A 23,469-nucleotide genomic window follows, 5' to 3' on the forward strand; every position below is an offset into this window, starting at 1 on the left:
GGTTAATTATGGCAGAATAGCATGAAAGATCCATATTTTTAAAGGAAAATTTGTGCTATAAATTTCTTGTCTAGGAATTGTCCAGCTAGAAGGAACGTCCCAGGGAAATATAAAAAGATTCCGCGCTGCTTCCAGGACTGATGCTGTGGAGGACAAGGGAAGTGAACTCAGATGGGAGGGAGCTGCCTGCCTGGAGCTGGCATCAGAGTGGTAGGGGCTGCAGGCCCCCGAGACCACAGCTTCTGGGAGCCGGGGCCCTGGCTGGTCTGGTGGTTCTAAGTGGTCTGGGCCCCCATGACTCCCAAGGTCATGAAGAGAGCCCACTGGACGATCCCAGCAGTGGGGTCCTTGCCTCAGAGGCTGTGACCCGGGGCTGAGATGGGGGCCAGGCTGGTGCCGGGTCGCCAGGAGGCTCGTTCAGGTCACCCACGGTTCAGTCCTTTCTAAGGAGACAGGTACACAGCCCTCGGGCCCTGCAGCAATCCTGCGGTCTGGGAGCCCACGGAGGAAGAGGAGCCCGTCTGCAGGGCAGTGGGGGCCTAACCTCCAGCGTCCAACTGGAGCCCCCTCCAGCTCCTCCTTCCCACACTTGATGCCTGTCTGGGGCTGGCCAGGAGCTGCGGGGCACCAGCCCCTCCGTGTGTCTTGCAGCCCCATGGGCATGGGCAGCAGCAGGACTCTGGCTCTGCCTCGGACACCCTATGCCCTTTGACCCCTGACAGTGGGTCTCTGGCAGGTGGTGGAGAGAAAAAGGGAGGCGAGTGTGGACCCAGGCTCCCTGTGCAGCCAAGGTCTGGCAGGCCACGATCCTGCACCCATGTGGATGCTCACGCTGGGTGCATCTGTCTCCTTAGAAAGGACTGAACCGTGGGTGACCTGAACGAGCCTCCTGGTGACACGGCGCCAGCCTGGCCCCCATCTCAGCCCCGGGTCACAGCCTCTGAGGCAAGGACCCCACTGCTGGGATCGTCCAGTGGGCTCTCTTCATGACCTTGGGAGTCATGGGGGCCCAGACCACTTAGAACCACCAGACCAGTTTGCTTCCTGGTCTCCCTCACATTTAGATTCTGACCAAGAAGCCAACTAACTAGCCAGTGGCTGCTGGCAGCTTCCAGGATCAGATGGGGTGGGCCTCCCGCTCCATCACCCCTTCTGCCTCCCACCTGGGTGCCCCTCATGGGGCTGCCCGTCTTCTATGGTCAGAGCCCCCGCCTGTCTGCAGCCTCACCCCAGGGGTTCCCACAGGAACAGTTTCTGCCCCCTCCCATTACCCCACTATGTCACCGAACCCATGGCTTCCTCCATCGGCCAAAATGCTGCCTGCGGGCCCCTGTCCACAGGGGACACCCATAACGCCGTGCTGGGTCAGGCTTCTGCACTGACTGACTGAGATGCCACGGCTGGTCAATGGGTCCACGGCCTGGAGGGGAGGCACGGGGGCTCGTGGTACAGCTTGTGGTATGTGTGGCCCCTAGGGTCCAGTAGCAGCTTCAACCAGGAGACTGTGGAGGGCGGGAGGCAAGGTGGGTGCCCTAACTTGTCCAGGGCTCCCCGCAAGATGCCAGGACCCAGCCTCTGTCAGGAAGCACATGCCAAAGGCACCGGGGATGGAGGAAGAGGTCTCCTTGGGGGGTTACTGTGGTCCCAGGGGCAGCAGGGCAGGCCTGAGTTGGGCCCCAGGGATGGGGGCAGAGTCAGGACTGGGTGACTAGGAGGAGGGGCCTGGGCCAGGTGAGGGGCTGCACTTGTGGGGGTGTGTGTGCACACGTAAGTCTCTGTACACGCATATGTGTGTGTGTGCATTGGAGGCCTTGCCCTGGGGAGAGTGTTTTCCCTGTGGCTGAGTCCCGTGTGTGTGTGAGTGTGTGAGTGTGTGCTCACTCTCGTGTGTGCGTGTCACCGCGCACTCTCACCCCTCAGTCAGGGCACAGTTCCCGGAGCAGTGTGGGGAAGAGGGTGAGTCTCGTGGCCTCCTTGGGTCCCGCCCCCCAACCCCTTCGCCCCCCAAAACCCCCCACCCTCCCAACCGCCCCCCACCAGCTGCTCCCTGGCGCCTGGTGGCTGGAGCCCCTACAAGCCTTGTCGCGAAGCCTCGGAATCAGCACCTGTTTTTGGCTGTGCTGGGTCTTTCCTGTGGAGCACAGCTGTCTCTCTAGTTGTGGTGTGTAGGTTTTACAGTGTGGGCTCAGTAGTTGTGGCCCACATGCTTACTTGTCCCATGGCATGTAAATCTTAGTTCCCTGACGAAGGATCAAACCTGTGTCCCCTGCATTGGAAGGCAGATTCTTAACTGCTGGGCCACCAGGGAAGCCCCACTTTTTCTCTTTAAAGGCAGTTTGCTGACTCCATTCCTTCCTTCCTCGGAGCCTAGGGTCTTGTGCCAGCCCTGCCCTGTGCAGGAGGGGGCTGGAGGCAGAGACAGCATGACCAGGCCCCACATGCCATCCACAAGCTTTGCCCTGATGGTCTCCTAGAGAGAGCGACAAACAGCCCTCCACTCTTTTCTGGAAGAACAGAAGCATGTGAGTTCCCCACCTAGTCCGAGGCTGACTCAATCACTCAGAAAGACAAGCTTCTGCCCCTGGAGACCCCAGGCCTCCCCGGCAGCCACCCAGCCTCCCTGCCTGCTGACTGCTCCCCGCAGTGACCCTCATGGTGGAAAGCAGCTGGCAGTTGCCCTGCTTCAGGCCCCTTCATGGCCCCTGAGGCCTCTGACCAGAGCCATCTGAGACCCCCAGGACAGTTGTCATCAAAGTGTCATCAAAGCTTCAGAAATGGCAAGTTCCCAGCATGTAAAAGGACACATCTCTATAGGAGAGACCTCGGGCAAGCGTCCTTGGGCCACTCCTGGGGTCTGGGCCCCACCCCACCCCCACTCCTCCTCCACCCAGGGCGAGGCTGCTGCTTAGCGAGCCACCTGCACGAAGTGGACACACGGGGAACACCCGGGGGCCATTGGCTTCCTTTAGTCTCTGGCTGAGGACTGGGGAACGGATGGGAACCTGTGGGCTAGTGGGAACCTCCAGGAGCTGCTGCAGTGCTGCACTCGATATGCCAGCAAATTTGGAAAACTCAGAAGTGGCCACAAGACTGGAAAAGGTCGGTTTTCATTCCAGTCCCAAAGAAGGGCAATGCCAAAGAATGTTCAAACTACCATACAATTGCACTCATTTCACATGCTAGCAAGGTTGTGCTCAAAATCCTTCAAGCTAGGCTTCAACAGTACATGAACCAAGAATTTCCAGATGTGCAAGCTAGATTAAGTAAAGGCAGAGGAACTAGAGATCAAATTGCCAACATTCACTGGATTATGGAAAAAGCAAGGGAGTTCCAGAAAAACATCTGCTTCATTGACTACATTAAAGCCTTTGATTGTGTGGATCACAGCAAACTGGAAAATTCTTAAAGAGATGAGAGTACCAGACCACCTTACCTGTTTTCTGAGAAACCCATATGTGGGTCAAGAAGCAAAGTTATAACCAGACATGGAACAGACTGGTTGAAAATTGGGAAAGGAGTATGTCAAGGCTGTATATGATCTGCAGCCACCCACCAGGGGAACTGGAGGTTCCACATGCCCACCCCTCCCAGGCCAGGCCAGGCCAGGCCAGGTTACCATCCCCTGGCTGGCCTGGAAATTCTTGAGTTTGAAAATCTCTTATTAAAAAAAATAAGCTGAGTCCCCCAGCTGGGAAGAGGGCCCAGTTACAGATAAGGCTCTGTGTTCCCCACGCGGAGAATTTATTTCTGGGGCTGAGCTTGGGCCCATGTCTCCACCCCAGGTGCAGGCAGCCGGGACAAGTACAACCAAGATGAAGGGGGCGCCCTTGCAGGGGCTCCTGAGGGAATGCAGGCCCAGCCAGGGCTCTTCAAAGACAAGCTCTGTGCACCTGCCTCCACCCTGGTGGCACCAGCAGAGCAGTAGACACCTTGACCAGGGCTGGCTGTCCTCAGTTTCCTGCTCTCTAAACAGGGAGACGATGGTGTCTCTTCTGGGCTGAGGTGAGGGTTCCATGTGTGCACACCACCTGGGAAGAGCTTAGCAAAGGACCTGGCCCCTGGAGAGTGCAGAGTGACCCTACCGTGGAGGTGAGGACAGTCATGGTGGTGGTAACGATGATGATAATGATGGTAATGGTGATGATATGATGGTGGTGATGGTGATGAAGATGGTGAAGTGGTGGTGATGAGGATGATGATGGTGTTGATGAAGACGGTGATGGGGATGATGGTGGTAGAGTGGTGAGGACAATGCAGCAGGCAGAGCTGGTCCTAAGGACGCCTGAGAACTGAGGCCGTAAGAGCCAGGAAGGACTGTCCAGGAGAAGCAGGCTTCACTCCTCAGGGTATCAGCATCCAAACAAGGTGTGGAAGGAGGTCTAGGGAGGAGCATGTTTGGGGTTGGAGGAGCCAGCAGAGGTGAGCAACAGCGAAACTGGAGAAAGGCCCAGGTAGACGGGGACCCTGGGAGATGGAGAGGAGCCAGGAGGAAATGGATGAGGCTCTGGCTTTGTTTCCCCACTTGGTGAAGGATGCTCACAGCCTAACCTTAGAGAGGATGTGTGGCCCAGGGGGTGCCAGGTGGGGTCAGAAAGCAGGACTCTGGGTGGATGTCAGCCATGATTGGGGCACAGTAGCCCATCCACTCTGGTCCCTGCCACACGGACCCACCTGCAGGGTTCTGAGGCAGTTGTGGCCTCAAACAACCAAGACCCACGGCCTTTCTTACTTCCTCCTGTCCTGAACCATCTCCTGGTACCAAGTGGTTCACGGGCACCAGAATTGACTCCTGGCTCCAAGGTCAGGAGGACAGGACTGAGAGGGGCTAGGGGTCCCTGCTCCACTTCTGATCACCTGGGGGGCTCAGGGTGCACTCGACTCTCCCAGCCACACTGCTCACCCCCTCAGCCAACAGGACAGACTGACCTGTCAGATGTCAGCGGCTCAGAGCTGCTCATCCCTGACTCCAGTGTTTCTCTCCTGTCGTCTCCCTGGACAGGAGCATGGGTCCACTGCAGGGGGTGCCCCAGCCCTCGGGCCTACTGCGTGGGAAGTGAAGTCCAGACGGCTCTGCAGGATGTGGCCGCTAGGATGGGTGTTGGGGGAGCTCACCCAGACATCCAGGTTGCTCCCTCCAGCTGGTTCACTGAATGTACATGGAGGAGCCTGGACTGTTTCCAGTGACTGTGGGGGGTGGCACTTCCTCTTTCCTCCCCCTCCCCTTTCCCCAGGAGCCACGGCAGGGCTGAGGAGGGGCCTTGTGGGGAAGGGTCGCTCAAGAGGTTTTTGACAAATGTTAGGAAACCCTCCCAGGCAAACACCACCGACAGGACCGAGGCCTGGTCTGTGGGGGCAGCTCCGTTGTTCGGGGGTGAGGTCGGCACCCTCAACCACATCCACAGGTTGGCATCAGGCAGCCCATGGAGAGGGTCACAGGGTAGTGGCCCTGGGGCTGGAGGCCTCTTGGGCAAGGGAGTGTGAGAGTCGGGACTTGTGTGTGCGCATGTACGTGTGTGTGCACACCTGTGCCAGGTGGGGAGGCAGCTGACCGGCTGAAGGCAGATCCTCCAGGCCAGATCCCAGGCCCCAGCAGAGTTGTGTGTGCCCAGGGACAAACGGGGCCCAGAGGGCTGGCACACAACTCAGAGGGAGCTGTCGCCCAGGTCCTGGGCAGCTGGAGAAGGGCAGGGAGACCCCCCAGCCCTCAGGCTGCCTCCCCTGCCCTTGGCCATCAAGACCCAGGGCCCCAGGTGTCCTTCCCGCGTGGACCTCCCTGCTTCCCCTGCTGCCGGCTGCTGGCTGCCTGCGTGTCCATCTCTGTAACCAGCCAGCCCCTTGCTGATGGAGTCTACCCTGAGACTGGCGTGGTGTGTCTGGCCACCAACAGATGGGCCAGCTCGTCCTCTTCAGGCTAATAACCTCCTAGGGGCTCAAGTCTTGCTAGAGAGGAAACGTCCTGCCTGGAGCCAGCTGCCCCAGAGACCCGGGCCCACAGCAGCGGCACTTATTCCCGAGGTCTCTGCGCCTCCTCTGTGTCCTACACAGGTGATTAGGGAGTCTAATTGAGTCGGCTGTAAAAAGATAATTAATTGGCATTTCCCTCCCGGAGAGGTCAAGCTGCCCGCTCTCCCTGGCCAGCTCGGCCTCCTGCTCCCTGGAGGCAGCACAATGACCTTTATTTTGCTGATAAAGCCGTAATTGATGTAATTAAAATCGACAGAAAGGTTCGGAAGTCACCCCAGAGAGCTGGAGTCGCGAACCTGCTCGCGGGGCCACCTGGCTGGGGAGGCTGCAGAAACGCACCAGGAGCCGCCCCAAGGGCCCCGGAGGCCCAGGCAGGACCCTCGCCCAGGAGTGATGACCCTTTCAGGACACGAGGGGTAGGGGCTCCCTCCCTCTCCTGCAGCATCCTCAGGACTTGGGTACACTTGAAGTGGCCACTTGGCCCACACACACTCAGCCAGGAGAATGGCTAGCCTGTGCCCACCAGGGAAGGCAGTGCACAGCCAGGGGCCTGGCAGGGTCTCTGAGGCTGAGTCTGTTGTCAGAAGTGGGGTCTTCCCTCCCGTGGAGCACCCACTTCTCCTATGTGTAGTTCAAACTCTCGGGACCAGGTTGGTCACAGGGCAGACAGGGTCAGGAGGGGTCATCACGCCCATAGCAGGGACCTGATTGGGAGGTATGGGCAGAGGCCAGCAGCACCAAGGACCAGAGGGCTCAGCACGGCTCAGCCATGAGCGAGGATAGGACCAGCTCGTGCTCAGGGTACAGGCAGAGATGGATCCATGCGCTGGAGCATGAGGGGTGAACTGAACATCCAGAGCCTGGAACTGAAAGGCTCGGCGGGGTGGCAATCACCAGGGAGGGCAGTGGGCAGCTGGGGGGGTCCCCCTGAGAAGTATGAGACTGGTGAGCGGAGGTGGCTAGAAGTGGCCAGGTGTCTAGCACAGGCGTGTCTGTGCGGATGGACACCCCTCCCCCGTCTCCTGTGTCCAGGATCACAGCCCCCAGCCCCAGGCTAGGGTCCACATGTCCCCAAATCTAGAAGGTTCCCTCCTAGGACTGCAGGTAGAGCTACCTATGGGGTTTCAGCTGGACAGCGCCAGGTTCTGTCACTCAACAAAGGGGTCTTGGAGCCCTTCCTCTTCTGTCCCTGGATGGTAAGCAGGCGTCCTGGGGGTCAGGGTGCCCACCCTCGTAGCTTAGGTGGAGGCGTCCTGAGCTGCTGTCAGGGTCTCGGCGTCCCCTCCTGGTCACGTCCGCCTGCGTGGTTTCAGGGTCGTGTGCGCACCCAGAGCACTGGGGTCTCACTGCACGGTCCAGCCTCGCTTCCTCAGTCCCTCTTCACTCGCGGGGAGGACACAGGAGCACCCATGCTCCGGGCGGCCTGCAGGGTCTGGAGGACTGACCGGCCTCTTCCAGCAGCCCCGTTGGTGCCCAGAGCCGGGGGGCGGCAGCTCGGGCTTAGTGTGGATGTGCATGGACTTGCACACCAGCTTGTTTCCACACAGGCCCCTAGTCCCCAGCCCCCCAGTACGGTGCTTTGTGGGCCTAGGTCTGGTTGCTGCCCAGGAGAAACCATGGCCTCAGCAAGCCCAGCTCTGTCTGGGGCCCACTAGCCGGTCACCTTGGCAGAGGACACAGAGTGGGTCTTTACTGTCCAGAGGTGGGAGACGTTAGCTCCCACGAAGCCGCACGGAAGCCGCGGTGCGTTAAGAGCTGGAAACGATTCCGTCAGCAGCGCGTTCCTTTCGCTGCCCAGGACATCCACAGTGCCCGGGCAGCTGAGCTGACAGGAGACAGCGTGCATAGAGGACGTCCTTGCGGGAGCAAAGACTCTGCTTTTATAATGCGCTGTAACAATGAGATTAAGACCCCGCCGAGAGAAATAATTCCCCACCTGTAATTTGGAAATACTTCTGGGGTCCATCTACACCTCTCCCTGCAGAAGCTAGGCTCCAGGGAAGGGGTGTTAATGCCTGCACCCCAGGGCCCCATCCAGGGTATGGAGGAGAGACCCCTTCACTTGCTCAGACCCCCCGCCCCCGCCGAGGGGGCCGATGAAGAGACACCCCTCCACTCACTCAGACCCCCACCGAGGGGGCCAATGAAGGGTTCACCCTGCAGAGTCGGCTGGCAGGAGTGTCCAACCACCTCCCCTTGGCCCTTCCCGACTTGTGTACACGTGGGCAGGGCCCTTGGGGCAGAGGGTGGTCAGAAGAGCCCTGAGTCCATCCCCATATGCGAGCAAGCCTGATTGATGTGCGTCTGTTTGGGACAGTCTTGGGGTGGCCCTGCACAGCACCACACCGCAGGGGCCCCTGCAGGCAGAAGAGACACGGGGAAGGGGAGGGGTAGAAGCACTCCCTATGGCCGTCAGACCTTAGGACTCCTGGGGGAGGGGCTGGAGGAAGCCAGGGTGGGCGGGGGCCCCAGTGGGGCAGATTAAACCCAGCCCTCTGACGTTCTCCAGCACTAAAGGGTTTCAGGTCCCCTGGGGGGGCGGCCTCCCTTGTGGAGCTGGTGGCTGTGGGCCCTTCCGTGCTCTGTGCTTGCCTGCCACAGGTGTGGTCTGACGTCACCACATGGGGTAGCCCTCATTAAGGAGGCACGTCCTCCTGTCATACTGTTCAGAAGAGGACTTCAGGCTCTGCCTGGCTGAGCACAAGGCCTCTGACCTGGGGCCTGTCCAGGGCACCCAGGGCCTCAGTGGCACAGGTGTTGTGACAGGAGACCCCCGCATCCCCAAAGCACCACCTGCCAGGCCTCATGGTGGACCGCAGACAAAGGAGCATCGAGAGGCGGGGGACCCAAAACCACACCCAGTGGGGCCCTGTGTCTACACCAGCCCAGCCACTCCCCTGGAGATGGCCGTGTGGCCGGCACTCTGGGCAGTAGCGCCAGGCCCCCCAGAGCCCGTGTGGCCATCCACGGCCCAACAACCTCAGCCACACAAGTCCACTTCAGAGAGGCCATAGGAAATGTCCTTTCTGACTTTTGTTTTGTGATACTTAAAGGGCCTTTTCCTTTGTTTTTCTGGAATCCTCTTTCCCCTCAGCCGGGAAACACGAGCCCCGCTGTCCCGGGAGCCGTCGGCGAGCAGAGCGAGGCTGCGTCCAGTTCTCCGACGTCCACCTTGGGCCCCCACCACCAGGGTACCACGCCATCCTGTTTCTGGAGGGCCTCCATGAGGTAGGGGTGGGACACCCCCGACAGGGCTCAGCCTGACGCTGAGGCAATGCATGAGGGATCTGGGAGCTGAACCCTGCCTCCACCCGCTGCTTCTAAAAGGTGGGCAGCAGGCCCAGAGGCCAGGACCACAGGGGGATGACGCCCATAGCACAAGGCCCACCAGGAGGCAGCAGGTAGGAACACTCATCGGCGCTGGGGTTGCTCTGGCCTCCCCCATCAGCTGGGCCACAGCCAAGCCTCCCAGGTGTGTGCATCCCAGGATGGGGCCCTTCTCCGCCCGCCTGCCCGGTATCCCCGGGGCCTGAGATGACTTGGACGCCATGGAGCCCGGGGCCTGGTCTAGGATGGCGAACTTCCTGCACTGAGGGCCTTGCCTGGGAGCAGGCAGCTGGGTGGAGCCCACCCACGTCCTGCGGCTGTCCACGTGGGGATTCACCCAGGCAGGCCTGAGGCCAGGGGAGCAGAGTAGTCACAGGGGTCCCCTCCCTCAAGGGGCCTGCAGACGCTCTGGCACATGGACAGAGGTCGGGGTCCCCGGGCGGGCAGCAGGCCCTCAGGTGGCAGCACCGTGGCCTGGAGCTTGGTCTGTGTGCCTCCCTTTCTGTCTGTGCAGGCCGTCACATACCTGGGGCCACAGCCGCCCGGCCTGCAGGCAAGGAGACCAGAGCTCACCCAGGCTGAGTTCAGGTTTCTGTCTGAAGAAGTAGGCAGGGCTGTGCAGGGGTATTGGGGGAGGCGAGGGGATATCCCTCAGCTGTTCCTTCTCAGGAAGAAGGCTGGATTCCAGAGAAATTCCTGGGAGCCCCCTGCCCCCCACCTCCCCGCCAAGCCCCACAGCTCCAGAGGTTCGGGTGGGACTGATCCTCACCCACCTGAAAGCCCTGAGCACTGGGCAGCCCCCAAGGAGCCACCAGTGCACCCCCATCTGAGGTCTCCTCCTGGGGTGGAACCTGTGAGGTGTGGTTAGGCAAAGCAGACCTGGGCTGGCAATTTGGCCACGGAACCCCAAAGACAGGAACCTTCCTTCTGGAGAAGAGACCCAGGCTCAGGGGAGGATGTGGCCACTCAGGCCCTCCGAGACTCCCACCTCCCACCAAGGTCTGGCCTCCAACCCCAGCATGAGCCCTCGGGAGTCATGGTCGGGGTGCCATGGACACCTCTTGCCACCAGCCTAGGGCACACGTGGAAACAGCCATACAAAAGAGCAGAGACCGGCCGGCAGAGATGCAGCCACAAAACTCTAGGAAAATGAGAAACGCAGGACAAACGGGCAGGGGGCAAGCGGCCTTGAGCCACTGCATCCGCCAACACTCTGCAATTAGCTTGCTCATTGGTGACGATGACGCCAGCAGGCGTGGGCCGGCTGGGACACTTGGAGGCTGGCACGGGGTCGCAGGCTGTGTGGGGATGCGCCATTTCCAGAGGAAGGGGCCACCCTTCTGCATCGTTCTGAGTCATGGTGTGTGAACTAAATATGAAGCTCATTTCACACAACAACCAGAGAAGCACAGCCTCCAAAAAAGAAAAGGCTCCTGCAAGACACGGAGACCCCACGTTGCCCGGTGTTTCGGTCTCAGGGACGTGCGTGCGCAGCCAAAGGCTGAAACACCCCCAGGACTAACTCACAACACAGCCCAGGCCCAGATGCTCACAGCGAAGCATGTGCTGGATTCAGTAACTGTGGCAACTCGGCAGCTGAGACTGATGTGGAAACGTCTGATTTCAGCAAAAAAGGAGGCTTTCACTGTTGTCCTCTTCCGAGAAGACAGGAGCAGCGAGCTCCTCCTCCTGCCGTCCGCTCTGCCAAGGGCTCTCCAAGCTCTTGAAATGCAGTGTCCTCACCCAGGCTGGGACCATCGCAGAGGGTCCCTGTGCTCTGCTGCATTCCCTCATCTCGGCCCAAGGGGCAGGCTGGCCCGTTCTCCCCAGGGAGCCCCTCTGAGCTTGTTCTCCAAATACAGAAACCCCAGGGAGATATTCTCCCAAAGCTCCCGGGTCACCCCCCAACCCCGGCCATGCTGGCTGTGTACAGAGCTCCCCATGGGCCTGGAGTTACCTTGGTTAAAGACACGAGCCAGCGTGGTCAGGCAACCCTGGCTTGGCCACAGCGCCCCGGCCCGAGCCTACCTACCCAGCCTGACCTGCCCCTGAGGCCCCAGGCCAGGCTTTTGCAGCCATAAGCGCCTTTCCTTCCTGCGGGCACTGGTCTCCAGACCTCCTGAATCCAGGCCCAGCTCTGTGCCCCTGAGCCCCCACCCCGATGGGTGTCTGTATGTCCGAGGCTCCCACCCAGAGAAGAGGTGGAGAGCCTGCCCAAGGCCCCCAGGGCCTCCTGATCCACCATCCCCACCACTACTTCCTCACGTGTGTTCAGGCTCCAGTGCCTCGCGCCAGCATCCAAACCTGGCTGTGGACCCTAAAAGCCCACCTTTAGGTTTTCTAAGAAATCCATCTTTTCCAGCAACTGGCTCAGGCAAATGAGAAGCACCTGGGTTGCACTGAGAATCCTTGTGAGGTTGTGGATACTTCATTTCAGCTGGGCCTCCTGGGACTTCCTCAGGGGCTCAGTGGTAAAGAATCCGTTTGCAATGCCAGATGATGCAGGAGACGTGCGTTCAATCCCTGGATCAGGAATATCCCCTGGAGAAGGAAATGGCAACCCACTCCAGTATCCTCGCCTGGAGGATCCCGTGGACAGAGGAGCCTGGTGGTTTATAGTCCATGGGTGTCGCAAAGAGCTGGACACGACTGAAGCGACTTAGCACACACCAATGCCCGCCCCCCGGGGCAGGATGTTTGCACAGATCTCCCCCATGACCTGATGGGGCAAAGGGACAGTCCTTCTGACCACCTGCAAGGAGTGAGACAGGAGCACGAAGTGCCCAGCAGGGCACAGCCCAGCCCACCCCTGATGTCTGCTCCGCGAGCATGCAGCAGCTGGCACTTAAAACCCTTCTGTTTTCCCCAAAATCCCGCCCATGGGGCCCGAGTTTGTCCACGCCCTGTCCACGGGCCCGAGTTTGGCCATGACCCTGGAGCCTCCAGGCTGGCCTGTGGTTTTGGCCTCTCAGTGTCAGATCCCAAAGTCCAGGAAGGGTGGAAGAAGCCGCTGAATTCAGGTGGTGCCCCCGAACCCCCAGGTGGCCCAGGAGGAGATCAAGGGCAAGCCAGCCATTCCTCAGCTTCTGGTGAGCGAGGAAGGGGTCCAGGCGGCCAACTGCGGGGCTGGGCCCAAGACAGGCCAACCTTGAGGCCCCAGGGCCACCTGACCCTCAGAGCAGGCTCCAGAGGCCCACAGCCTGCATGGCTCCGCATTCAGTCACCGCCTTCCCTGCCCTGCTGCCCCGGGGCCCCCGTGCGTCCTCACCTGGTGACCCCCCAGAGCCACAGGACACCTCACATGGTCACGTGTTAGCTTCACCCATGGTCGTCATCAAGGGGTTCCAAGAACAGGAAGGGTTGAAGCAGTGTCTCTTCATCCCCACAAGGTCTGGCAAGACATGGGCCCCCAACTTCAGGGCCGAGTGGGTCTTTATTTCACACGACAAGGGCGCCTTTAGGACGGACTTCTGGCCTTTTGTCACGATATTCGGATCTAATTAAACTACCTTCATGCACGACTGAAGCGACTTAGCAGCAGCAGCATGCTCCCTAAACACAGTGGAGGAAGGGGTCCACTGGGCAGACTAGCACCCTTGGCCTAGGGGTCTGGGCCTTCCCAGAGCCCAGCCGGTGGCCCACCAGACCCCTGCCCCTCCAAAGACAGAATGGTCTTGGGGTGAGTGCCCCAATTTTGGAGAAGGGGTGCCCAGGTACTGCCAAGTCCTGGGGTTCCCAGGCTGGCCCAGCCCACTGGGACCCCTCACCACACAGACCCCAACCCCAGAGAGTCAAGGCCTGCAAGGGGCCTTTTGCGTGCACGACCTGGGAGGGCCTGAGCCCGGGGTTCACAGACAGGTGTGGCTGCCCTGATCTCCTCCTCCCCTGGTAATGGCCTGTGTCCACAGGGCTCCGGCCCTTGCTGGCCATCGCATTCGCGGCTTCGTCATATCTCAAGTCTGGTTCCTGAGTGGCTGGCTCAGCACGATCAGGGGAGCCTGCCCGGGTCGCCTGGCTCTGAGCTCCGGGTTGGGAGAGACGGTGTGCACACGGGGCGGCCCCAGCACCGGGCAGGCCGGCAGGCGGCCCTGCACGGCGCTGCTCCCGAGGCGAGCCCGGGCCCCGCCGCCGGCCCCGCCGCATTCCTGTGGAGACATTCCTGGCATGTTACGGAATTTCACAGCATGACACAGAGCCCTGGCAGTTCCTGACTGACGTGAGACTGTGTCCGCTTGCTGCACAAGACCGACTCCATTTCAGAACCGTGGCCTGGAGCCTGCCCGGCCACACAGGGGACTCCCGTCAAAACGCACAGAGCGTGGCTCCAGCCGCATCCTCCCCGAAATCCTGAACACAGGCTCCACACAGGAAGACATGCCTGCAGCCCCATCAGCGCAGTGACTGCACTGACCTTGCCCGTAACTGCTCCGCGGAGAACCAGCCAGAGCCTAACACATGCCAGGAACGGGGCCCCTCCCCCACTTGCTCGAAGAAAAATGGGTTTAATTAAGACTTCCGTGATTAGTCATTTAATCAGTCATTAGCCAACACAGATGGAGACAATTTTTTACTTGAACAGATAGTTGATGCCCGAGGCCCAGGAACCCCACCTCCACGCAGGGTCGCTGTGACCGCCAAGCACCTAGGACAGGCTCTCGTCCCCCTGAAAGGCTACCCGCCCTGAGCCTGCGTCCTGCCTGCCGTCGCCCTGCCTGCCAAGTCCCAGACAGCGCTGGGGGCACTGGGGACACCAGGGTCCACGAGTCCTGTCTTGAACGTCAGCACCCCCTCCCCAGTGCACTGGGCCCAGTGGGGCAGGCCTGGTGAGGCCTGGCAGGCAGACATGAGAGAGGTGCACCCCCAGGCGTGGGGTAGGAATGGGGCCCACCTCAGCCCCCATGACTGAGTAAACAGGCAACTCCCCCCACGGCCGCAGGCAGGGGCTGCTGCCTCCCTCAGCCCCCAGGCCTCTCCCTGCACCCTCTGCTTCTGAGAGCCAATTCTGGGCACCCTGACCAGCCTAGACAGCGTATTCAAAAGCAGAGACATCACTTTGCCGACAAAAGTCCCTGTAGTCAAAACTATGGTTTTTCCAGGAGTCATGCACAGATGTGAGAGTTGGACCATAAAGAAGGTTGAGCGCCAAAGAATTGAGGCTTTTGAACTGTGGTGCTGAAAAAGACTCTTGAGAGTCCCTTGAACAGCAAGGAAATCAAACCAGTCAATTCTAAAGGAAATCAACCCTGAATATTCATTGAAAGGACTAATGATGAAGCTGAAGCTCTGATACTTTGGCCACCTGATGCAAAGAGCCAACTTATTGGAAAAGACCCTGATGCTGGGAAAGATTGAGGGCAGGAGTTGAGGGGGCAACAGAGGTTGGATGGCATCGTTGACTCAATAGACACGAGTTTGAGCAAACCCTGGGTGATAGTGAAGGACAGGGAACCTGGCGTGCTACAGTCCATAGGGTCACAAGGAGTCGGACACAACTTAACGACCGAACAACAACAAACTCCCCACTCTGTCCTACCCAGAGCTCAGCCCTGGGGTGTGCAGGCAAATGCCATAGAACTGAATCTCAAATGACCCTAAGAATCCCCACATGAGGACAAGGGCAAAGTCCACAGGCCCTCTTCCCCACCCCCGCCCTACCCCAGTTAGGAGAGCCTCCAGGTGGGTGTTCACGGAACAGGAGAGAAACAGAAAGTTCTTCTTTCTGTTGTTGTTTAGTTGCTCAGTCATCTGACTCTTTGCGAACCCATGGATTGTAGCCTGCCAGGCTCCTCTGTCCATGGGATTTCTCAAGCAGCAATACCGGAGTGGGTTGCCATTTCCTTCTTCAGGGGATCTTCCTAATCTAGGGGTCGAACCCGCGTCTCCTGCATGGGCAGGCAGGTTCTTTACCACTGCACCGCCATTAGAGACTTTCAAAGACTGAGAAGTGAGCCTTGTCTGAGCGGGAATAACAAACCAGAGCAGGTGTGGGGGCCGGGTGAGAACAGCTGGCCAGGCCGTGTTGCTCTGGCGCCCCGACCTCCCCCCGCCCAGCAGGGCAGGATGTTTCCCGCCTGACGCAGGCCTGGAAGAATCACTCCCACGGCAGATGGAGAAGCTGGAGGCCGGGCAGCGCCCTTAACCCTTCACACACCTTTTGCTAGGTACAACCCACAGTTCCCCAGGGTGAGGACCCCTGCAGCAGGCAAGCAGGCACCCCCAAACAGAAAGCACCCTGCAGACTGTCCAGGGCCCAGAGCTGAGCACCAGAAGGCACCCCGTGGGACAGAAGAGCCTCTGCAGATGAGCTCCCAGCTCCGCTCTCCCTGGGAGCGGAGCTGGGCTAGACACTGGGCCTGCGCCTCAGCCTGAGCTCAGGGCTCGTGGCCTGCGGCTCCTGTTTCTCGGGGGCCCTCGGGAGGCAGCAACAGTTTCCAGCTTGGCCCCAAATCAGGGTCAGCTGCAATGCTGCAATTAGCTGACTTCCAATTTTGGAAGTTTCTTACAGGCTCTCAGTGGGGGCCACAGCAGCCCTGGGTCCACAGCCCCCGTGAGCTGCAGACCCTCAGGGCAACCGTGTCCCTGATTCATGTCTTGACTGGGCTCCCATGAGCGCCGGTTTGATCCTCCCCCCGCCCCCCACCACCACCACTGCCAGGGTCTGGACTCAACCCAGACTTCCCAGGGCTGTCCCCTGACCAGGCTGCAGAAAAGGGCCCCTGCCCTCTCCCAGCCGGTCAGCCTCATAGACTGGTTGCCATGGCCAGATCAGGTCTGGGGATCCACACTCCATGTGCTGCCTATGTGTTCATTTCAGAGTTTGGAAAACTGACAGCCACAAGGGTCAGGGCCAGAACCCATGCCCTGAGCCCCCTGGCCTGTGGGTCTATGGCGGACAGGGCTGCTGGGAACCCCTGACCCACTAGGGAACCAGTCTCCCCAGAACGTGAACCACTTCGCCACTGCCCTCGGTGCACCTGGCCAGGGAAGTCCACTGCCTGCTCCCCCACCTCCTGCCTCCACTCAGCTGCTCCAGCCAAAGAATGGGGTGTGTGCAGGTGCCCCACTTGCCAGGGTCTGGCCAGCCAGCCTCAAGCTTCTTATCCCATCAGGGCCCTTTTCTCACCTCTACCCATTGGCTCTCCCGACCTGAGACATGAGGAAAAGCACTGAGAAGCCACAGAACACGGAGCTTGGCTGTGGCACCCACACTGTGCCCAGGATCAGTGAGCATCGCCTTGGCAACGGCTCTGCTGGGGGACAGACGTATTCGTGGTCATTTCCATGGACAAGACCCAGGGCAGACTCCTGGGGCCCCTGTGACCCCGGTGCAGTCCTGTATAGCACCAGCTCCAGAAGGATGCTCTCTGGGCCTCCAGGAGGGAAAGGCATGGCCAGGGGACAGCCGGTGGACTGGCAGAGGGCAAGGCCCCCGGGCCTCGTGGGGGACCACCAGGAGCTTCACTACAAGCATCGTCTCACAGGGACACATCCGTCAGATCGAGATGCCGCTGTGGGGCCTGGAAGGACAAGACCACACAGCAGGTACAGGGTGAGGGGGCAGCAGTTGGAGGCTGCCCTGCACCAAGGAGTCCCACCCTTCAGGGCGGGTCACTGGGAGACGAGCCTGGGCTCTCTGGGTGCCAGACCTCGGTTTGGTCTGTTCAGGCTTCTGCTTCCAGCCAAGGTGGATCACGAGGGGCCGCACTTGCTCTCCCACGAGGACACATGTAATTAACTGGACAAGATACACAACAGAGCTAGAGACATTTCACATTCGATGTTGAAGGGCGGGGATCCATCGCGGTGGGAGCCCCCAGTATGCTGCCCCTAGAGTCTCCAACTGTGGCGCAGGAAGGGGACTCAGGCCGGTTCAGGAGTGCCCCCAAGGGGAGACACGGAGTGGGAGGCCTGGAAAGCGAAGGCAGTGAGAGTTTGCTGGATGGGAGCCCTGGAGAGGAGGGAGCCCTAGAGTCTGCAGAGCACAGATCAACCCATGCATGAGAGGATCAATTGTGCCGGAGGCCAGGAAAGACCCACCAAGAGGGTCAAAGGGAGTCATGCCCAGAACTCAAACAAGATGTGAAAAGTGGGGGCTCATTCTGACAGCCAGGCTGAATTCACGGAGTGTTGGCATAATACTCACAAGGATCCTACCTTAAACCCCACAAACCTTCAAAGAAAGGCCCACAAGAATCAAACTGTTCTTAAGCAGTGTAACAGCATCGAGGATATGTACAAGAATACAAAGTATCCGGCCTGCAAGAGGGTAACTCCAGTGTCTGGCATCTTTTCAAAGATCACCAGGCATGCAGGGAATGCAGGAAGACAGGCCCCATAATAAGAGTAAAACCATCGATCAAAACTGAGCCTGAATGACAGAGCTGTAAGAATCTGTAGACAAGGACGCTGGACGGGTGATAACTGGACAGGACATGGAAGGTACGAAAAGACTGAATCAAACGTCTGGAGGTTGAAACTGCAGTGTCCGAGGGAGGGGTAACAGCTGTAAAGAGGGCAAGTGGATCCAAAGTGAAATACAGAGAGAACGACATGACCAGACCCAGTAAGCCAATCCTGCTTACTGAACCCTGAGACCTCAAGAAGCCAAATAGACATAAAAACCAGAGCTTCCAAAGTGATGCGGTGAGGAGAAGAAAGAAAAAATATTTGAAGAAATAATGGCCAGAAGTTTTTCAAATTTGATGACAACTATGAACCCACAGGTACCAGACAATGAAGAACCCCAAGCACAAGAAACAGGAGCACAAAGACCCTAATCACAGAGCAGAGGACTGTAGGACCTCGGGGTGCACCCAGCCCCTCCCGCATCCCTCCCCACCCCACCCAAACCCAAGTCACAGGTCTCCCCCGTGTGCTTTCCCCCCGACCTGGGGTCCAGGTGGAGTCTGAGAGGCAGCCCGTCAAGGGTCCCAGCTCCAAGCCCTCCTGATTCCAGTGCTGTGTACACCAGGGGGGTCCAGTTGGCATTTCTGGGCCCAGACAGAACCGCCACCTCACAGGCTGCCCAGGCTGCAGCTGCGCCTGCGGGTCCACGGGAACTGTCAGTTAACCTGCACCTCTGGCGGCTCCTTCCTGACTCTGCCTGTTTTCTTGAAACACTGGGGGTTCTGTAAAAACTCTCAGGATTCTTGTAACCCGGTTTATTTCTCTTAAAGCTGGCAGCCTGACAGGCTCTGGTTATTCTTAGAGCTGAATTATTTATCTGCCTCCCCTCCTTACCCGCACTTCAAAATCTTTAACGTGGCTCCTGGGTCCAAGCCAAGGCCCATTTTCCCCTACTCAAAATGAAATAATTTTGAAATCTTTTGTCTTTAATTTTTTATCACCCAAACCATGCATGTGGTATCGAAGCTTGGCAAGGGGTCAGAACCTGGTGGGTCACCAAGCCTGCGCAAGGAGCGCCCCCCTCCCCGGGTTCTGAGAACAGGAAACCGCTGGCCAGGAGGACAGGGGTGGGCGTTGCCTGGTTCCCCCAGGTCCCTTTGGAGGATAATTCAGGGCAAATAATTCAGGATAATTCGCACCTCGGACTCTGCCTCCCAGAGAGGATCCAGGGTGGCCATCCACGCGTTGCCGGCTCCCTTGTCCCCCGAGGAAGCATGGGGGGCCTGAGGGTCTGACCCAGAGGAGAAACGGAGGAGGCGGCCAGGAGTCAACTGGGCACAGGGCCCCATATAGGCAACCTGCATTTCCCTGGAGACGATGCCAGCTGGTCCTTGCCAGGGACACAGCCAGGTCCTCCTGGGCAGGTGACCCTCCCCTGTGGGCAGGCAGAGTGAGCCTCTCACACAGCAGAGCGGAAGCTGGAGTGGTCGAGACAGACACGCTGAGACTGGGCCTCGGGGAACAGCTGCAGCAGCTGTGGCCACAGGTGACGGGCTCCAGCCTTCAGACGTGTGGGCCTGGCCCCTCCTGTCTTCACCTGCTGCCTCTCCTCTCCCGCCTCACGTGGGGGGTGCCAGTGCCCCACGGCCCCAAAACCGCTGAGTCCTGGCTGCCGCTTGTCACTTCCTGCTGGAAAATAAGCACAGCTCTCACGTCCCCTCCACACAGACGCCGCGTGTCCTCGAGGCCCGCTGCTGCTCTGGCACCCACTTCTCAAAGCCGCGCCTGGATTCTGCATGCGCAGCACCCGTGGGGTAGACGGGACCGGGTTTGTCTGTCTCCAGCTCCATCCATCCATGGGCACGTCTGGGATTAGACAATGGGGTTCAGGGGCTGAGGCCCCAGGGGGTCCCAAGCCTCACAGGGACACCTGTCCTGCCCAGGTGCAGGCAGAGCAAAGAGAAGTTGACAGCAGTGGGCCTGGGAGGACAAGACGGTCACATAAGGGCCGGCCTGTGGCCTCTGCCATCCTCAGGCCTGGATGCCAGGGGCCCAGACTCGGGGGCCGGGCTGTGCATTCAGAGCTTCCTCCTCTCTCCCCGCAGGCTTGATGGGGTGGCCACGGTGGAGCCAGCAGCAGAGGCCTTCCCAGGTAGGCAGGCAGCTGGCAAACATGGTCAGGTAGGGCATCCCCGGCTGTCACTCCACCATCCCAGCAGAACTTTTGTGTCCACCCCTGAGCACATCGTCATAAAGGGCAGCTCTGGGGCTCCGGATGGGCCCTGAGCTGCATGAAGCTGCCTCCAACCATGCTCTCCGGGCCCTCCGAAGGAGCACCAAGAGGGCCTGGGAGGGGGGAGGAGGGTGTGCCAATGGGCCGAGGGTCTTCCCAAGCCTTGGTCCCCTCAAAGGACTGCATATGCCAGGCAAGGGTACCTCCCGTCCCCTCGGCCAAGGCAAAAAACCCTGGCTCCTGTCTCTAGGATCCTGATCGGGAGGCCAGTAGGCCTCCAGGTGTGGGCCCCCCCAACCCCTTGTGCAGTGGTGAGTGTTGACAAGCCCTGCTAAAGCCAGAAGGGCCTTTGTGCGGGGCAGGGCTGGGGTTCCAGGCAGTGCCCCCATCTTTCCTTTGGGCTGGTACTCACTGTCCCAACAGCCACACATGCCTACCAACCAGCCAGTAGGGTCAGCATCGAGGTCACCCCCAGCAGAACCCTAGGACCCCCACATGCTGAGGAGGTGGTGGAGAGGCTGCCCCCCACCACCCTGTGCACCACCTGGGGGAGGCCGGCAGGGGATAGGCTGGACGTCCAGGCTGTGAGGGGCGAAGCCAGGTGGACGGCTCTGAAACGTGGGTCAGGCCAGGCCAGGCCAGGCTGGGCGCCGGGCCCATGGCAGGACCACGTGGCGGTTGGGGCCAGGCCTCAGATGGTTTCTGAGGCAGGCAAGGGGGCCCCTGGCCAGGCCTTTCCCATCTGCTGGGAGAAGGGCGGCCTCAGGAACAAGGTCAGCTGAGGGCTCGGGCTCGGCTCTGAGGCCGCTCCCCAACCGGTGGGCGCCCTCGGCCGCGGCTGGAGTGGCTGCGTGTTCCCGGGAACACCTAGAAACCGGCTGCTTGGAAACACTGCGTTGCCATGTGCAGTGTTCCTCCGGGCCCGCCAGGGAGGCCCGGTGCCCCGGCTGCGGAATGTGGGCCCCCTCCCGGCCCCTCGGCCCCCCAGAACCGTGGTTTCTTCTGAAGGAACTGACTCAAGGCTGAGCAAATTCCTGCCAGCCCCAGAGGCCCTTTCTCATCCGCCCCGGGAAACATGGGGCAGCCACGGGCCCCCAGGCTGGCCTGAGTTGGAGGGCAGCCGCGCAGCCAGGGAGGCAGCCTGTTTTCCAGGCCCGGGTGCTGGAATGTTCCCTGACGGTGGGAGCGGACTCCCGCGGCCCCCTCGGCTGCGGCTGCATTCCTGGTGGGAGCCCCGGCCAGCCCGGCGAGCTTTTTCCGCGCTCCGGTGCCAGCCCCCGCGGGCTCAGGCGGGAGAGGACGGTTTCCACGGCAACCTCACTTTCTGTTATTTCTTATTTTCTTTTTTATGGTTTCTCCAACTTTGAAGCTCTCCAGACAGTTTACAGACTATGGAGGAAAAGTACTTCCTTCTCTCCCCATGTCCCCCAGCGGGCGGCCCCCCACCCCACCCCCAGAGCCGCCCCTTCCCACAAAACAAGCCAGACAACCGTGTCTTCAGAGGCTAATTATTTTTAAAAACATTCTAGAGGAAGTTAATGTTCTCCTAAAAAGATAGGAAAGTATTTTCGAAAGAACCCCTGCCCTCAGCCACACGGCCCCACTGGCGGGGAGGGGGGGCCTTGAGCTGGTCTGCGTCCCTGGTGTGGCCCCCCACTCTGCCCTAGGACACGGAGTCATCACTGGCCTTTGTCCTGAGGTGGGAGGTGGCTTCACTCACCCGCAATGCACTTACTTACACTGTACCAGCACCCCAGGAAGAGAAAGCCCTGCCGCCCTAGACCAGGCACTGAGCCGGGGGCCCTGAGGGTGGGAGCAGAGGATCTGAGGGTGGCAGGAGCTGAGTCCAAGTGCCCGTCTCTTGTAGGCGAGTATGTCATCATGATTCGCGACGTGACCACCCCTCCATTCCTGGGCCACACGCTGCCCACAGCCTTCAAACACCTTCGGGTCTTGGCGAGGGGGGCAGGCCAACAGCCCCACGTCCCCAGAGAAGACCCGGAAGCCCTGAGCTAGAGGGGTGCCCAAGACTCCCGCCACTGGTTTTAATAAAATGCTCAACAACCACTTCTGAGTGCTAACCAGAGGGTGCGGTCCCTGCCTGAACACCCAGAACCAGGCTGGCTCATCTGGGCCTCCCGAGGCTGGGCGGATGATGTGACCAGTACCCTTCTCTGCTGTCTCAGCTGCACTATCCATGCTTTCCCTGGGGGGAGCCCGGGCCAGCCAGAGCCTGCTTCCCACCATTCCTGCCCTGGAGGGCGGCTCAGGGGCCTTCCCAAAGCTGGGGGCCACGACGGCTCCCAAACGGGAGGTCAAGAGGCCACAGGCCGGTGACTGAGTCACACGCTGAACTGAGAGGCCTTGTCTGCAGGGACCGCTTTTCAGATGTTACAGCAGCCTCTGAAATGCACCCCGGGGATAAGCCTGGCCTGGGGGTTGGGGATAGAGGGCCTCTGAAATGCAGCCCCAGCGGATAAGCCAGGCCTCAGGTCAGGGATAGAGGCCCAGCACACCAGGAAGCCAGGGAGCAGCCAACCCCCTACTTGGGGCTGACCACACCCCAGCCTCAGATCCAAGGCCCCCCATCTCCCTGCATCCAGAAGGGATGAGCTCACCCCCATCCTCTCACCTGACCACCTGCTTTCTTCACGGAATGGGGGAAGGGACACCCAGAGCCCTCTGGTCCTGGCTGGCAGTCACCTCCGGGCCAGGGTGGACTGGCCACTGAAGCCCCAGCTGCTGTCTCCCATCTTAAAGGCCCTCCTGGCCATCACCCTCAATCCAGCACCCACTGCCCTCCCACACCTATGGTCGACGCCCTCCTTCTCCCCCATGAGCACTCTACCCCACCTGTGGAGTACTCCCAGCAGGGCCCCTGCCTCCTCTACCCAGCACACCCCACGGGGCTCCAGACATCACTCTTGGCCCTGGTATGCCCCACCCTGCACACCCCGCCCCTGATTCAGCCTTGGGGCCCAGGGCCCGGTCCCTCCTCCAGATTTCTGATCTCTCCCAGCCACATGGCCAGTAGCAATGGTGGGGCAGCCCCCTTGGGCGGGGGTCCAGGGCCCTTCAGACCTGACGTGCTCCATACCAGCTCCTCCTGCTCCATGGAGAACACCACAACTTTCTGTCGTCAAGGCCCAAACCGTCAGCATCCGACTGTTCTCTGGCTCTGTGGGTCACATCCCTGCCCCACCCCACAATGACCCTGCGGGTGCTCAAGGTGCAGCCGCAGCACAAGCCATCTCACCCGACACCCCTCCCCAACACAAGGGGCCGCTGGGCCACATCGTGACCAGGACTGCAGGCCCAACCAGAGCTGGCACCCACAGCTCACTGCCCTGGCCCCCCATGGCCCCCACTCCCTGCAGCCCTTCAGCTGAGCCAGGTACGCTCTGCCTCACGGCCTCTGCATGTGCCCTTCACCTGCTTGGCAGGTGAACCCGCCTGCAGTGCAGGAGACCCCAGTTCCATCCCTGGGTCGGGAAGATTCCCTGGAGAAGGAAATGGCAACCCACTCCAGTATTCTTGCCTGGGGAATCCCATGGAGCCTGGCAGGCTACAATCCATGAGGTCACAAAGAGTCAGACACA

The 23,469-nt window shown here is 60.1% G+C and overlaps 1 protein-coding gene across 2 annotated transcripts in view; it reads left to right on the forward strand.

Annotated features, from left to right (window-relative positions):
- The window catches only part of MORN1 (MORN repeat containing 1), a 49,108-nt gene extending 27,161 nt beyond the window's left edge, over positions 1-21,947 (forward strand). Inside the window, exons 11-14 of one of the 2 annotated variants that reach the window (XM_019976865.2) lie at positions 9,059-9,192; positions 9,292-9,365; positions 19,743-19,789; positions 21,738-21,947. In XM_019976865.2, the coding sequence (XP_019832424.2) occupies positions 9,059-9,192; positions 9,292-9,365; positions 19,743-19,789; positions 21,738-21,886 (404 nt within the window). In that variant the 3' untranslated portion in view covers positions 21,887-21,947. The remainder of the gene's footprint in view (positions 1-9,058; positions 9,193-9,291; positions 9,366-19,742; positions 19,790-21,737) is intronic. The other variant, XM_019976866.2, reaches the window with a different exon arrangement.
- The last annotated feature ends 1,522 nt before the right edge of the window (positions 21,948-23,469 follow it).

The sequence above is a fragment of the Bos indicus genome, chromosome 16 (assembly GCF_029378745.1).
Source record: "Bos indicus isolate NIAB-ARS_2022 breed Sahiwal x Tharparkar chromosome 16, NIAB-ARS_B.indTharparkar_mat_pri_1.0, whole genome shotgun sequence".
NCBI lineage: Eukaryota > Metazoa > Chordata > Mammalia > Artiodactyla > Bovidae > Bos > Bos indicus.